The 14,330-nt window shown below is 37.2% G+C and overlaps 6 protein-coding genes across 6 annotated transcripts; 2 read left to right on the forward strand and 4 right to left on the reverse strand.

Annotated features, from left to right (window-relative positions):
- Positions 1–996: 996 nt before the first annotated feature.
- On the reverse strand, positions 997–1,329 carry Tsp_05298 (conserved hypothetical protein). The gene has a single exon (XM_003371580.1). It carries the CDS (start codon positions 1,327–1,329, stop codon positions 997–999), a length of 333 nt encoding a protein of 110 aa, XP_003371628.1.
- A 4,031-nt stretch (positions 1,330–5,360) lies between these two features.
- Tsp_05297 (conserved domain protein) lies at positions 5,361–5,958 on the reverse strand. The gene is made up of 2 exons (XM_003371581.1): positions 5,865–5,958; positions 5,361–5,836 (listed from the first exon to the last, which is right to left on the reverse strand). Exons 1-2 carry the CDS (start codon positions 5,956–5,958, stop codon positions 5,361–5,363), a joined length of 570 nt encoding a protein of 189 aa, XP_003371629.1.
- Positions 5,959–6,082: 124 nt separating this feature from the next.
- On the reverse strand, positions 6,083–6,508 carry Tsp_05296 (conserved hypothetical protein). Its single transcript, XM_003371582.1, has one exon. The coding sequence runs from the start codon at positions 6,506–6,508 to the stop codon at positions 6,083–6,085; it is 426 nt and encodes a 141-aa protein (XP_003371630.1).
- A 705-nt stretch (positions 6,509–7,213) lies between these two features.
- Tsp_05295 (ATP synthase gamma chain) lies at positions 7,214–7,700 on the forward strand. Its single transcript, XM_003371583.1, has 2 exons — positions 7,214–7,418; positions 7,570–7,700. Exons 1-2 carry the CDS (start codon positions 7,214–7,216, stop codon positions 7,698–7,700), a joined length of 336 nt encoding a protein of 111 aa, XP_003371631.1.
- Positions 7,701–7,756: 56 nt separating this feature from the next.
- Tsp_05294 (conserved hypothetical protein) lies at positions 7,757–8,586 on the reverse strand. Its single transcript, XM_003371584.1, has 2 exons — positions 8,160–8,586; positions 7,757–8,022 (listed from the first exon to the last, which is right to left on the reverse strand). The coding sequence occupies exons 1-2, from the start codon at positions 8,584–8,586 to the stop codon at positions 7,757–7,759; spliced, it is 693 nt and encodes a 230-aa protein (XP_003371632.1).
- Positions 8,587–9,424: 838 nt separating this feature from the next.
- On the forward strand, positions 9,425–14,321 carry Tsp_05293 (oxysterol-binding protein-related protein 9). The gene is made up of 18 exons (XM_003371585.1): positions 9,425–9,437; positions 10,013–10,071; positions 10,623–10,645; positions 10,854–10,983; positions 11,052–11,102; positions 11,181–11,259; positions 11,335–11,423; positions 11,599–11,703; positions 11,788–11,916; positions 11,978–12,294; positions 12,356–12,492; positions 12,711–12,740; positions 12,821–12,983; positions 13,084–13,318; positions 13,398–13,719; positions 13,759–13,892; positions 13,939–14,027; positions 14,105–14,321. Exons 1-18 carry the CDS (start codon positions 9,425–9,427, stop codon positions 14,319–14,321), a joined length of 2,322 nt encoding a protein of 773 aa, XP_003371633.1.
- The last annotated feature ends 9 nt before the right edge of the window (positions 14,322–14,330 follow it).

Raw genomic sequence — 14,330 nt, forward strand, 5'->3', positions numbered from 1 at the left:
AAAAAGGCAGCAACTTTTCCATTTTCCAAATGCTTTCTTTTGCTTCAAATTGAACAGATTTATTCAATTTCAAATATTCCATTCTATGCAAACAGTGCGTAAAAATTAATCAGTTCAAGTGGCTTAATTTTAGCAATGCAAACATTGAATTGAATTTAATTTTAGAATCCACCTCTTATTTTTCCACCATCCATAATAATAATAATAGATTGTTTAGTGGAATTTTTATTTAATTTTTCTCAACATGAAGCAATATATTCGTGAAATATTGAAAATTATCATTTATTCAATCGGAATCAAAAATTGATAGTTTAAACTTCAAAGCTTTGCAATTGTTGCAGCTGCCGTTACATTGAAACATGTAATTAATAAAATCGCACCAATGAAGCAAAACATCAAAGCAGTGAGTTGAATTTTTATATTTCACGCTTCACATGTCAACATTAAGCATGCACCGGTGAAAAGCGGTGCTGCTTCATAAATCTGTTCTTGTATGAATAAGAATTGCAATTGTTCAAATTCAAATCAATTTTAATTCATATTGATAAAATTGAACAAATTTAAAACAAATTTATTCATCTCGTACTTTTCTATATAAAAATTGTTTTGAATTTTTTCATGATAAGCATATTGAAATTTCAAACAGTGCCTAAAAATCTACCAATTTTCGATAATAAATTTGCAGTTTAAACAAAAAGTAAATGAAATATGTATAAAATGGACATTGCATTATACACTAGTTTTAGATATAAAATGAGAGCTCATTCATATTGTTGCTGATAGTATCGCACATGAACAGTGTCAAAATGTGACAGCTTTAAATTTACGTATTCATTTTAAATGTATACAAATGAAAATTTGTAATTTTATCTTCAAACAAGATTAATATTGAATAATTGGAAAGGAAAATGAAAATTTTTCAAACAATGATTATGGACAGATGAAATTGCTAACAAGCAGTGGGTTACGAGTTTTCCATTAAGCACCGTTGAATAATTATTGTTCAAGTGGGCTAGTCGTGGAGAGGGGGGCTTTTTGGGGTTGGTTGTCGACGGCATACCCGAATCCGACGACTATGTCCAATGGCAAAAGCTGGAAGAATTTACTCCACGGTTGGTGAAAAGCCCCCGGGTTGTCACCCACCCGTTGACATTTCAATTTTGGACATTCTCTTGAAGGACACCTCTGCTGTTCCCTTGAACGCGTCCCCCTTTTCCGCCTGTTTACAGAAAATACACGCAGTATACGTTGATGAAAACTTTGCTTCCAACGACGCGACGTATTTTGACGCTTTAATCTCGAAGCAATTTTCCACATGACAACTGTCATCGTAAGTGGTTCACGTCTTTTCTATTCAAATTTTATTCTGAAAGCATATATATATTTTTCAAAGCAAATGATCAGAAAAAAACACACAACTTTAATTGACCGGATATAATTGGAGAATATTGGAATTATTTTTTTAAAAAAAATCTTTTTTTTCTTTGTAATTATTTTATTATTATTTATTAGATTATGATTATTGTAAAAATTAAATTTAAAAAATGGAAAAAAGTCCAACAAACAAAAAATAATGAAAAGCATTTACACAAATTTGAACAGCTGGTCAACGGTGTCGTTCATAAATCACATTTTCAAATTATACGTCTAAAAATTGATGAACAAATGACAAATTTCATTTGTCGCCCAATATTTTACACCATTCACTTCAGCCCCTATTGTAGTCGTGTCGTGTGGAAAATTTGCCCCATGCTTCTTGCAATTTTACGGGCAGCTTTTCATTACACACGCCCACACACACACACCTATGTCGACGGCGATAATTTTCCCTTCTCCATTTCCATTGTTCACTTCCTTGTATGTTTTGTCAATTTGAGCATTTGTTGTCTAGTGAAACGGCAACTTTGAGCAAATAATTAAAAAAAATATCTCCTATTATTTTCCAAACATCAGTTTTTGTTATAAATTGTATTTTCATGCTAATTTTCTTCTTGGTCAACATTTTCACCAAACAAGCATTGGGATTGAGAAACGAAAAATTTATCACTATCATTATAATTTTGTATATGGGTGAAAATATTTTCAAAAATGTTATCTACTCATCATCATCATTGTCGTAGTTGTTGTGAATGTCAAATATCATTCTTCCCCCTCCCCCTCCCCATCCCCCCCCCCACGACACACACACACAAACACACGGGCCGCCCACTTCTTGTCACTTGTCCCTCGTATTTTTGCTTTTCTATTGTTTGTTTGTTTGTTTGTTTATTTGTGTGAAAAATTGATCGTATAAATGCCGTTTGTCGTCGCACTAGATCGGCAGACAATTCGCGCACACCTTGACAAGATTGATCAAAGATAAAATCAACGGCGATAAAAATTCCATTGCAACATTGCATTGCGCTTACTTGTCAAAAAAAAGAAAAAAATTAATGAAAATGCAATTTGTTGTTGTTGTTGTTGTTCAATTTTAATTAAAATTGCAATTAATTTGACACAAGTGAAATATTTTCACGATAATGTAGCGGCAAAAGTGGATAATTAATAATAGGTTCAAATTTGCATATGGAAAAGTAAACAAGAAACGTTAGAGAAAAAGAAGGAAGTGATCGAATGGACGAGCAATGGTGGAAGTAATGGAAATTGCCATGGGCACAGTGGAGAGGGGGTAAAAATTGGCAAACAAGCAAGATGATGACAATGATGATGATGATGATGATGATGGCTTGAAGCGACAAACAACAACAAACAATAAGCATGTTTCATTTTTAATATCGTCAGGTTGACGGTGAAGATAAATGACAATGACGCGTATATATATATATATATATATATATATATATGTATATATAGAAGTTTATTTTTTCTTTTTCTTCATTGAAACCATCCATTGTACAGCTTGTTCAACTGGTTGAATTACTTCCCTGTTAGCTAGCTGGCTAACTGGCCAGTTACATACCAAGCCTACGGGCCAGACAACCAACCAAGCAACCCTGCAACCAAACAGCCAACCAATTAGCTAGCCGGCTTGCTATTCGTTAGCTACATGGCATCGATGACGATGATATTCTTGTTGACAAAGTTGATTCGGCGTTGTCTCGGTTTAATTGGATATATTCACTTCCTTCTACTTCTGCTTATTCCACTTCCACGTAGCGTTTGTGATCGAGTGGATTTCTTTTATACATTAAACCACCATCGCTGAGCATTAATTAGTCGGTTAGCTTGTTTCTTTTTCATTTTTTTCATCTTTCTTTAAAATTTTATTTCTTTCAATTTGTGGTTGTCATTTAAAGCCTGCTGTGGTATTATTTATCATTAGTTTGTTAATATTGTTTGACAGGCGGTATGAAATTGAGAAGCAGTCGACCAATAAATTTAAAATTAAAATATTTCCCATTTTACATACATGCATGCATGCATACATGCATGCATATATGGAAAATTTTTTCAAAAAAAATAATTATTTCAATTAATAATGATCATATTCTTCCACTGTTTACCAAAAGGTGTGACGAAATTTATCAGATTGGATAATTTGCATAAATTTCAGGTAAGACCAAAATAGGAAACAATTTATTTCCGTGAAAAATATTTCCAACAATTTCAACCAATTGTTGCTGTATTGGAAAAAATTTTTTTTTCTTTGTTTTTCTCTGTTGCAATTTTTAATTTAACTTGAATTGTCAGCTTTTATATGATTGCTTATTGATTTTAATTATTACTTCTACCATGAAATAAGTATACGACTAGTTTTCGAAGAATAAAAAAAATCGCAGCTTCGGTTCCATCTTTGGAGTTGTCGAATTGTTAATTTTCCCTTTACCACCACATTTGTCAATTATTATTTTTTTCCCATTCCACTGGGTGGGAAAGGTGTAAAAAAATTTTGTTTATTTATTTATTTATTTGTTTGTTTTGTGACGATGTATTAGATCGACGATGCGTGAAATGACGTCGCAAAAGGTGGTCATCGGCAGTGGTGATTTATTAACTGCGCTTTCAACAAAGGTTGCAGTTAGCAATTTTCACAAACGACCTAGATTGATCATAGCTAACGTCTACATTTTGTTTATCTGTTAGCCGAATGCTGCTAACAATCATAAAAGTTTGCAATCGAACATATTTTTTTCCTCGATTTTCACCGATTCATTTTATTTAAATTATTATTTTTTTATTGGAGAAAGTTTTTTTTTCACAAGTGTTGCTGTTGTTGGATTTGTTGTTCAAATTTTACTATTGAACGTGTGGGCAGAGGATGAAAGTGAGGGGGGATGAGAGAGAGAGAGAGAAAGAGGAAATTAATTGCGCAAGATGATGACGTGCATCGATGAAAGCAGCCGACAACAGTTTTTGAATATTCAATTTTCATCAACGAGTGCATGCTTATTATTATTATTATATATTGTTTATAATTATTCTTGTCTTTAATTTACATTCCAACTTGAATTACAAGTTGTGGTTGTAGTTGTATTGGCGTCGTCAGGTCGTAGTACGGTAAGGCCTAAAGTACACAAAGGACGGTGCCCCGCTGGTCAAAGGCCAAATCCATCGTCGATGGTCGACCGACCGACCGACCCTTACCCCTCCTATTCCCCCTGTTCTACAACGACGATCGTCATCAGCACCAATAAAAATGGCGCACTTTTTGCCGACCAACAATCACTGACCGCGTTTCATATATGAACGGCGGGGGCTGCTGTCGTCGACCCAGGCGCGTTTCCGCATTCAGCTTTTCTGCTTTATCCTTTTCTCTCTCGCTTTCTTGCTTATCCACCATTGCCAATTGTCTCATTTGGGCGTTCAACTTGTCTTATTTTTCTGAATACTTGCTTTTCTTATTCTTATTCAATGCTGTGATGCTTTTTATTCCAAACCAGGAAAACAGAGCCACAGTACTTATTCTTTAAGCAGACATCCAGTAGTGGAACAAATTTCAAATCGGCCGGGAGAATAATTTCCATTTCCAATTGGGCACTTTTTCATTGCTCATTGTTTTTTTTTGATTGTAAAATAATTTATGATTATTATTTTGCAAAATGAGCTGGTTGAAATGAATATTATCTCTTCTTTTTGCGTCCATGTCTTTTCTTCAAATTCTTTCTCGTTCCAGATTGGACAACGCCGGACGGAAATGGCCGATGGGCAAAGTCAACTATCGACCGATTGAAAATTCCCCTTCCAGCAGAGGTTGGTTGTCGTTCTCTTTGCCGGTCAACGTCTCGCTTCGCCTCAACGGATCATCATCTTTCAGCCTGTTGTTGATCACTGTTCTTCTCTTTTACCTTCTTTTCTCTTGCTCTTCCACAACAACAGTCCAAGGTATGCTTCTCGTCGTGTTTGTTTGTTTGTTTGTTTGTTTATTCAAATTTTGTACAGCAACGCCCGAGTGTGGTGTGAGCCGATGCGCGCAGGAATTCACTCGCTCGTTGAACAGTCACAAAGTTTTGGTCAGTTCCAATTTGCCCTACTGCCTGCTTTTGGAACAGTACGAAAAGTGCCTGCGGTCGACTGGCCGCAGTTGTCGTGGCAATTTGCTGTTCCACTCGATCAACTCGATGATCAGCAACCACTTGAGCTCGTACGATTGCTCGGCCCTGGTCCAACGTTACCGGCAGCAGCTCAACGGCGGCGCCGTCCCCCAATCGGGACCGTATCCGGGCGCTGACCAGTCGATTGGGCCGGTCAGTTCCGGTAGGTGCTTGTTTCCGTACCATCACCAGCGGGGAGCCAGCGGCTACAGGTACTGTACCGTTTTCGGCGACCCCCACATCCGCACCCTGGGCGGCCAGCACGAGACCTGCCTCACTTTGGGAGCTTGGCCACTGGTCGACGACTCCTATTTTGCCGTTCAAGTGACCAACGAGCCGCTCGGTCGCGGCGTCGGTGCTTCTTGCATTGGCAAGGTATGTTTTTCAATGAGCCAACAGAAAAAACATTTTTCTCTCGCAAGTTCATCGCAATTGTTTTTTCGTGTTTTGTTTTCATGCTAACCTGATCAATTGCCTTTTTTGAACAACAAATAATAATTTGCGGTTAAATTAATAAGCGGACATGAAAAGAGAGAGAACGATTGAATCCATTAATTATGATAAGGATCAGCTTGTTTTCCTAATGAAATCAGCTCAAGCAGATGACGACGCTTCTGCTTCGGGGTGGATTTTGAGAAGGGAAAATTTTTCTCCAAAAAATGAAATGCTTTTCTTTCACACATTTTTGCCAACGAATGGTTGTCGACAAAAATGATTTTCAAGTTCATTTCTACTTTTTTGTTACAGATTACTGTAATTATCAAGTCGTTGACCGGTTGCACTGAGCAGAAGATGTACGAAGCGACGAGGGAATTTCTGCCGTCCGCTTTTGTCGACGGCACAACGCACAGCGAAGAATTGCCTTCCGGAACGACTGGCGAAAGCCGGTCGTCGGGCAAGTGGCCAACCCAACGTCCGGCGGTGGTGATAAGAGAATTGGTGGCCAACGAGCACGTTGAAATCTTCATCCGGTACATAAGCACCCGTCTGACTGTCCGGCTGGCAGGCGGCTATTTGCTGTTCAGCGTGAAAGTGCCGGAGGAGATCGTTGCGCAGAGAAGTTCGGCCAGCGCGTTGCAACTCTGCTTGACCGGATGTCCGGCCGGCGAACGGCTCGACTACAAGGAGATGCTCGCCGACCCCGAGCGCCTGTTGCCGGCTCTCGGAGTGACCGGTCCGGCGATGCAGCGCCACAGCGCCGAGCGGCTGTGCAAAGAGGCCGGGGCTGCGGATTTTTTCTTCGACGCCTGCGTTTTCGACCTGCTCGTCACCGGCGACAAGCAGTACCGCCACTCGGCCGCCCTGGCGTTGCGGGATATCCGCCAACTCTACCCCGCCTACAGTCGCAACTACGAGACCAACCGAACCGACTTGCGCCTCTACGAAATGCTGGCCAAAATCGAACGCCGCAAAGCGTTCCTCACCACGGGCGGGGTCGACGCGGAGCCGGCGCCGTCGAACGGGGCTGAGGGCGTTGGCCCGGAGGCGTTGTTCGCCACACTTTTGCCGCCACTGCTCCTATCACTGCTGTTCGCTGTTCCTCACTGCTGATATCCCTTCACTTGTTTGTTTATTTCGAAAAACCAAAAAACAAATCTGCTTTTCTTTTTTCCATTATTTTAATAATGCACATTTTTGAACTTTGTTGTGATCACGACCGGTGGTGAATTAATTTTCTGCAAATGATAAATCCATTTTTCTTCACTCTTCAACTTTTTCTCTTCAAAGCCAACCTCCCACTGTGTCTTCTGCCCCGGAGTTTTCGCCCTTGGCAACAAGACCGTCATCAATTAGCTGCGGTATTTTTATCTTCTATCCTCTATTCACCATCATCGAAAACTGTGTGCCCTTGTCCTGTGTCTGTGTTGTTGGATGGAATATTGTGTCGTTTTGTCTGTTGAAAAAAAATATTGTTTATTTTAATAAAATTGATCAATATTTCTTTTTTTTCCAACCACGCGCACGCCAGCTTTTTACCAGAGCACAACGTTGCGCGGAAAAAAAATATATAAAATCTGTCCAAAAGTTGCTTCTTCAGATGCGCATCTCAATCTGACAACAATAACAACAACTGGCCGCTTACTTAATAGGACGGATATTGCCGCTGCTCACAACAGTGCGGCTGTTCATCACCAGCAGCTGTCCAGGAGACGGCAATATGGTAAATGATGCTCGCGACGACAACTGACGGCAGGGAAGAGAACCCTGTCAGTTGGAACAGTTGGTCAGATCCAACAACTGACACGCCCACAACGACAACTCAATGCGGTCGAACGACAAGTGGAAACAGACCATTTTTCTCTGCTGTGAAAAGCATACCCAAAAGTATCCATTTTCATCTGGGATGAAGCTGTTCCCATACTGCTTCTCTGTTGAACAACCACTTCTTTTCTCGCATTATGTATTCTCACCAAAATCATACAGTGCCATAATTTCATTCCAAAATGTAAAAGGCAGCCGGTAATCGTAAATTCTAGACGACTAATCACTACTAAAGCTAATCTATTTAATTCTAACCAGTTGAATAGTGGGATGTCATATGTCGCTGATTATATTTATCACCAAATAAAGCACTAGCAAGTAAGTGATTATTACGCGAATGGTCATCACAGCGCTGCGAAATCGAACCCCGCACAGCTATTCTTCTGCAAGGGTATATATTATATGCGTTACGCTGCAAAACATTTTCACATACACAACCAAATATCATACAAAATGATTCCATTTCAAACTTTGAGTGGAAAATGATAGTTTTTTTTCGTGGGCATTTTTTCCTAACTGTAACTTCTTTAGTCGTATAATTCACGCAGAGGCATATTGTTATTTTCATAAATAGTTGAGATGAATAAGGCGACGGCCAAAAATACCCTTCTTTATTCGACTTCAATTCAGTGGCAACGGTTAATTCGACCGGCATGCAATCGAATATAGCCATCCGTCTATGACTAACTGGTTGTTCTTGCAAAATGTGTTCGTATGACTCTTTCTTTATTTCGATTCGATATTCGAACCAAGAACGGCGCACCTCCTGCAGTGGAACATAACTACTAGCCATTTCGTTATTTACATAAATCGTTGAGAAGAGAATTACGGATGTTATTTTCCGTCGGTTTTGCCAGTAGTAAAGTTTTTACCACATGGCTTCATCGTGTAGTAATGTAGCTCATTCACGTTAAAACATCTACTGAACTACCACGTTCATATTTTCATCTTACCGATGAGAATTGAACCAGCCAGTAACAACCTACTACAACGGAATATAACCATGGGGATATTTCCGCTGGCAAGATGAATGTAATTATTTCTTGTATTTATGGGCTCGACAAGTTATCAATATAAATCTAAAAATAAAATATATAATTGAAAATGAAAATGAATAATAGCAGTTATGAACTTCAGTTAGCAAGAAAGTTTTTTATTGATAAAGTTGTTTTTTTAATTTAATACATCTCACAATTTATTTGCTATTTTTCCCACATTTTTCATGTAATTTGGTTTGTTTTGGAAATTTGCAATTGCATTATTAAGTTATTTCTATTTATATGAATTTTTGACTCTTTCTTTATTTCGATTCGATATTCGAACCAAGAACGGCGCACCTCCTGCAGTGGAACATAACTACTAGCTATTTCGTTATTTACATAAATCGTTGAGAAGAGAATTACGGATGTTATTTTCCGTCGGTTTTGCCAGTAGTAAAGTTTTTACCACATGGCTTCATCGTGTAGTAATGTAGCTTTCGCTCATTCACGTTAAAACATCTCGTGAACTACCACGTTCATATTTTCATCTTACCGATGAGAATTGAACCAGCCACTAACAACCTACTACAACGGAATATAACCATGGGGATATTTCCGCTGGCAAGATGAATGTAATTATTCCTTGTATTTATGGGCTCGACAAGTTATCAATATAAATCTAAAAATAAAATATATAATTGAAAATGAAAATGAATAATAGCAGTTATGAACTTCAGTTAGCAAGAAAGTTTTTTATTGATAAAGTTGTTTTTTTAATTTAATACATCTCACAATTTATTTGCTATTTTTCCCACATTTTTCATGTAATTTGGTTTGTTTTGGAAATTTGCAATTGCATTATTAAGTTATTTCTATTTATATGAATTTTTGGGCTTTGCGTAGTGAGATGTGAGAAATGAAAAGCATTGCCGATAAAAAAGTGCATGGCTGAACAAAAATTTTTTACCATCCCAATTTTTCTGTGCTGTTGATCATTTTAATTTTTAAAAAAACTGTCTTTTTTTTTGATTAACACTTGTTTTTGCTGAGCTGTTGTTGATTAGTTTTATTTTGCAAAATTTTTTAAATGAATTCGTAAAAAAATTTTTTTATGTATTTGTTTATTTTATAATTGATTTGTATAATTTGTTATGATCGAAATTTTTGATAAAAAAAGAAAAATATTTTGTTGTAAAAAATGTTTTAATCCTGAATATCACAATGTATTTTCTTTTGTAGAGTTTGATAGGTCTCGGTTTGAGCGAAATGTTGGTCAACGATTAGGTTGTGCTCAGCTGGTAAGTAGATTGTTATCACTTATCGTAATTGGAATATCAATAATGAATTATATGATTATTGTTTCTGTCCGATTGAACTTTTATTTAAATTACTTCGGAACGTGTTTTCTTATTTGTTTCAATGGGCACAGTTTTTGATTCCACGAGACAAGTTTAAGTTTTACCGTTGCGGTGAAAAGAAGTCCTTGAATTTTATGATTTATGATTTATTATTAACTGTTCGTTTACATAAGAGTTTCCCTTTTAATTTTGAAATTGATTGAATAATGTCGAGTTGATTATGACTATGATGTTGGCTGTTACTTCTTTTTCGTAATTTAATCTTTTTTTACTTGTTGCGTGTATAATCTTATGTTTTGTTTTTATTTTTATTTCAAGACATATTTTTTGTTTTGATTTGTTTTGTTTTGTTTTTTTTTGGTTTTTATGTTTTAAATAGTTGCAGCAAGTGTTGTTCGGTTTGTGCATTGTATAATGTTTTATAAATGAATTTGAATTTTTATCCGGTGTATAATTTTGATCGAAGTGAATTAGATTAATATTAATTCCAGTTGCTCGAATGCTTTCATGTAATGTTGTTTACTTTTTGATTGCAGTCAGATTGTTGCTTTTTTGGAATGGTAGACTGGAATTTGATTTGTAAGCGTTGTTTGTTATTGCAATTCTATTTCTGTTAGGAAAAATATCAGTATGTTTGAAATGAAATTTGATATTGATAAATGTAGCGGTGGTGGTGATTTGATTTGAATTATTAAATTGGTTTTTTTTTTCGACTTTTTTAGGCAAATTTGTTATTGTCAAAAAGTTGTCATCATGGAAGGTCCATTGAGCAAGTGGACGAATGTCATTGAAGGTTGGCAATTCCGACTGTTTGTTCTCGACGAAACTGCCGGCACGTTATCATATTATACGGTATGTTTGTAATTTGTAAAAAAATGAAAATAATATTGATTTTGTTTTTCCATATCTGAAACGTTTAGTCTCAAGATAAAATGAAGAAAGGACAAGTGCGTGGATGTGTCCGTTTGAAGGTAGTTTGTGTGGAAGAAAAGAAACAATTCGCTTAATTAGCATCGCAAGGTTTTCGGTTTGTTTTGTTCATGTTGCAGGGTGCCGTTGTTGGGATAGATGACGAAGATGACTGTACTTTTACAATAACAGTTGATCAGAAGATGTTCCATTTTCAAGGTGAATTTGAAATTTTTGATCGATAGAAAATGAACAATTTTGTTTTCATACATACGACATTTTGTATTCTTTTAGCAAAAGATTATGAAGAACGTGATCGTTGGATTTCAGCTTTGGAGAAAACAATTCAAGAACATTCCGATATATATCGTTATCGTTTCAAAGTGACAATTTTTATGCTATTTGTTTGTTTGTTTGTTTTTTTTGAAAAAAATGTGAACTGTAAAGTTTTCTCATCTTTCATTTGTTCAGTGGGTTAAATTAATTGTTCAATTGCATTTTTATTTAAATTTTCTTATGATTCGGTATTTGGGTGAAATAAATCAATTTTTCTTGCAGCATACAAATGTAGGTGTGGCACGTTCGTCGTCCAGTTATATTCAGTTTGAAAAACGCATTGCACAAGTGGACACTTATTTGCAGATGGTTATTGATCGTATTCAGGTATGGAATTTGGTTCAATTGTTGAAATGATGATGATCAGTTTGATTGTTTTTTTTTTTAATCTTCTTCACTTGTTCATTTCAGCATTTGGAAAGTTTCGTTGCCGATCTAAAGCCTGAAGAGGAAAGTGGGAAAATTTCTCGAATCATCCAAATCGCGAACGAAATGTTGGATTCTGTGAAACATTCGGTCGTTCTTCTACAGTATGCTAAGGTTCGTTTTCGGTTGGTTTTTCTGTAGAATTTAAATTTGACCAACAATTAAATTTGCCCAGAATGAAATTGTTCCCGAAGAGTCGAAGGCGTTGGTCGAGACGAACAGTGCTGTTTCCGGTGAGCAGAAATTGAACGCCGGTCCGTTGTCGAATTTGGAACCATTCCAAAAGAGCGGCATCAAACCACCACCGTTGGAAGAGGAAAAGATTGGCGACGACGACGAAACCCAACTGCCCACTGATTCGTCGTTGTTGTCGACCGTTGAAAATATTCAATTCAAAGACGAACCGATTTTATCCTATTCCAAATCGGACGAAGAAGATGAACTTTATTACGATTCGGTTGAACAAATGGCAATGCTTGTCGACGATATGCAGTAATTGTTGAATCGATCATACCAATTTTTCAATCGGTATTTATTTGTTTGTTTGTTAAAGGATAGAATCGCGCGAAGGTGAAATGAACAATGGAATTGTGAATCAGTTGAACAATTCTTCTACTGGAGAGGCTGACGATTTTCCGTATGTTCTTCACAATGAACCTCAATTTACCGATCCTGGAGTCAATTTCGACAGTATGGAAATTTTTTCAATTTTACGAACATTTTCATTTTTGTATTGATCAATCGATAAGTGTACTTTCAGTTTGCATTACAGTAAGATAAAAGAAAAAGATGGTCAAGAATTTTCTTTTTACTTTATGTTATTGTTAAATTATTTTTATCAAGTTGTAATGTAAAATGAAAGTGTAGGTATGTATGTATTTTGTTTTTTAATTATAGTTTTATTTTAGTGCTGTACGATGATGATGCGGAAGACGAACGTAAGTTGTACAAAAGAAATGTTTTTTTTGCATCTTTCATTTTGCCTCATACGATATTGTGTGTTTTTGAACAATTTCAGTCGAAGATACTCGAGAGCATGGCAGTGTTATTATGCACCTTCTTTCTCAACTTTCGGTTGGGATGGATTTGACAAAGATAGTTTTGCCAACTTACATTCTCGAACGTCGCTCTTTGCTTGAAATGTACGCTGATTTCATGTCATTTCCTGATTTATTTGAACGGTATATTGTTGTTTTTTCTTCTTCTTATTCCATATTATTATTATTATTATTATTATTATTATTATTATGTGATGAGATAAATGGAATGTTGAATTTTTAGAATTGCCGACTGTGAATTGGCAGATGATCGTATGCTGGCAGTTGTACGTTGGTATTTGTCCACATTTTACGGTGGTCGACGTAGTGGATTGGCGAAAAAGCCGTACAATCCGATATTAGGCGAAGTGTTCGCTTGCTGTTGGAATTCTCCTTCTGTCAAAGCTAGTGACGAAAAAGTTGCCGACGGCCCTGTACCGACGGCTACGGTTAATCAAATTACGTTCGTCGGTGAACAAGTTTCACACCATCCTCCAGGTTTGTTTAATTAATTTGGTCGATCAATCAATTATGCCATGCTATGTTGGGTTTTTGCAGTATCGGCATTTTACGTGGAACATCCGTCGAAAAAGCTGCAGCTCAATGGTCACATTTGGACCAAGTCGAAATTTTTGGGATTGTCCATCGCGGTCCACAACGTCGGTCAGACGTGCTTGTCGGTTTTGGAACGAGGCGAAGAATACTTATTCGACTTTCCCAACGGCTACGGCCGGTCGATACTTACAACTCCGTGGGTTGAATTTGGCGGCAAATGCAGCATCCGATGCGAAAAGACCTCATATCACGCGGATATTGAATTTTCCACCAAGGTTTGAATACAACAAGCGACAGTCGTTGAATTTTGCATTATTCGTTCAAAGTTATGTTGAAAAAAAATATGGTCAAATTCTGTTTGCAGACGTTCTACAGCGGCAAAGCTCATTGTTTGAAAGTGGAAGTTTATCGTCCGGCGGAGAAGAGTCCGTACGCGACAATTCGTGGACAATGGAACGGCGTCATGCACATCAAGACCAACCAAACGGTATGATTGGTGTTTGATTTGATTTCATTCGATTGGTGATAAAAGCGATTTTTGAAGGAAGAAGTGTTCTTGGATGTTCGCAAGTTGGATCCAACTGGCAAACTTTGCCGACCTATTGCAGAGCAAAAGCCGAACGAATCGAGAAGGTAATTTCTGGATGTTTTTTTCACTAGCATTGGGTGGAATTGTTCTTTCTTTTCTTTCAATTCTTTACTGTATTTAGACTTTGGCGACACGTCACGGCGGCGTTGAAGGAAAAAGATGTCCACCGAGCCACGAGATGCAAATTTTGGCTTGAACAGAAGCAACGCGATGCAGCCGCTCGCAGAGCTTTGTCGAACGTGGCCTGGAAGCCGAAGTTGTTCGAACAAGTTGCCGGCGGTTGGATGTACCACAAGCCGCTTTCGAAGCGTGGACAATTTCCACATCAAGAAAAGTGAACTTTCTTT

This window comes from Trichinella spiralis (genome assembly GCF_000181795.1).
Source record: "Trichinella spiralis strain ISS 195 chromosome Unknown Scfld9, whole genome shotgun sequence".
Taxonomy (NCBI): domain Eukaryota; kingdom Metazoa; phylum Nematoda; class Enoplea; order Trichinellida; family Trichinellidae; genus Trichinella; species Trichinella spiralis.

Bases quoted from the DNA above. Each gene is read 5' to 3' on its own strand.
- Tsp_05298 (XM_003371580.1), bottom strand. From the start codon at position 1,329: ATGACAGTTGTCATGTGGAAAATTGCTTCGAGATTAAAGCGTCAAAAT.
- Tsp_05297 (XM_003371581.1), bottom strand. From the start codon at position 5,958: ATGAACTTGCGAGAGAAAAATGTTTTTTCTGTTGGCTCATTGAAAAAC. The intron at 5,837-5,864 runs GTTGGTCACTTG...GCAAAATAGGAG, and splicing joins ACGCCGCGACCGAGCGGCTC to TCGTCGACCAGTGGCCAAGC.
- Tsp_05296 (XM_003371582.1), bottom strand. From the start codon at position 6,508: ATGTACCGGATGAAGATTTCAACGTGCTCGTTGGCCACCAATTCTCTT.
- Tsp_05295 (XM_003371583.1), top strand. From the start codon at position 7,214: ATGATAAATCCATTTTTCTTCACTCTTCAACTTTTTCTCTTCAAAGCC. The intron at 7,419-7,569 runs GTTTTGTCTGTT...TTGCTTCTTCAG, and splicing joins GTTGGATGGAATATTGTGTC to ATGCGCATCTCAATCTGACA.
- Tsp_05294 (XM_003371584.1), bottom strand. From the start codon at position 8,586: ATGGCTAGTAGTTATGTTCCACTGCAGGAGGTGCGCCGTTCTTGGTTC. The intron at 8,023-8,159 runs GTTCGATTTCGC...GATTAGCTTTAG, and splicing joins CAGAAGAATAGCTGTGCGGG to TAGTGATTAGTCGTCTAGAA.
- Tsp_05293 (XM_003371585.1), top strand. The intron at 11,260-11,334 runs GTGAATTTGAAA...GTATTCTTTTAG, and splicing joins GAAGATGTTCCATTTTCAAG to CAAAAGATTATGAAGAACGT. The intron at 12,984-13,083 runs GTATATTGTTGT...TTGAATTTTTAG, and splicing joins TTTCCTGATTTATTTGAACG to AATTGCCGACTGTGAATTGG.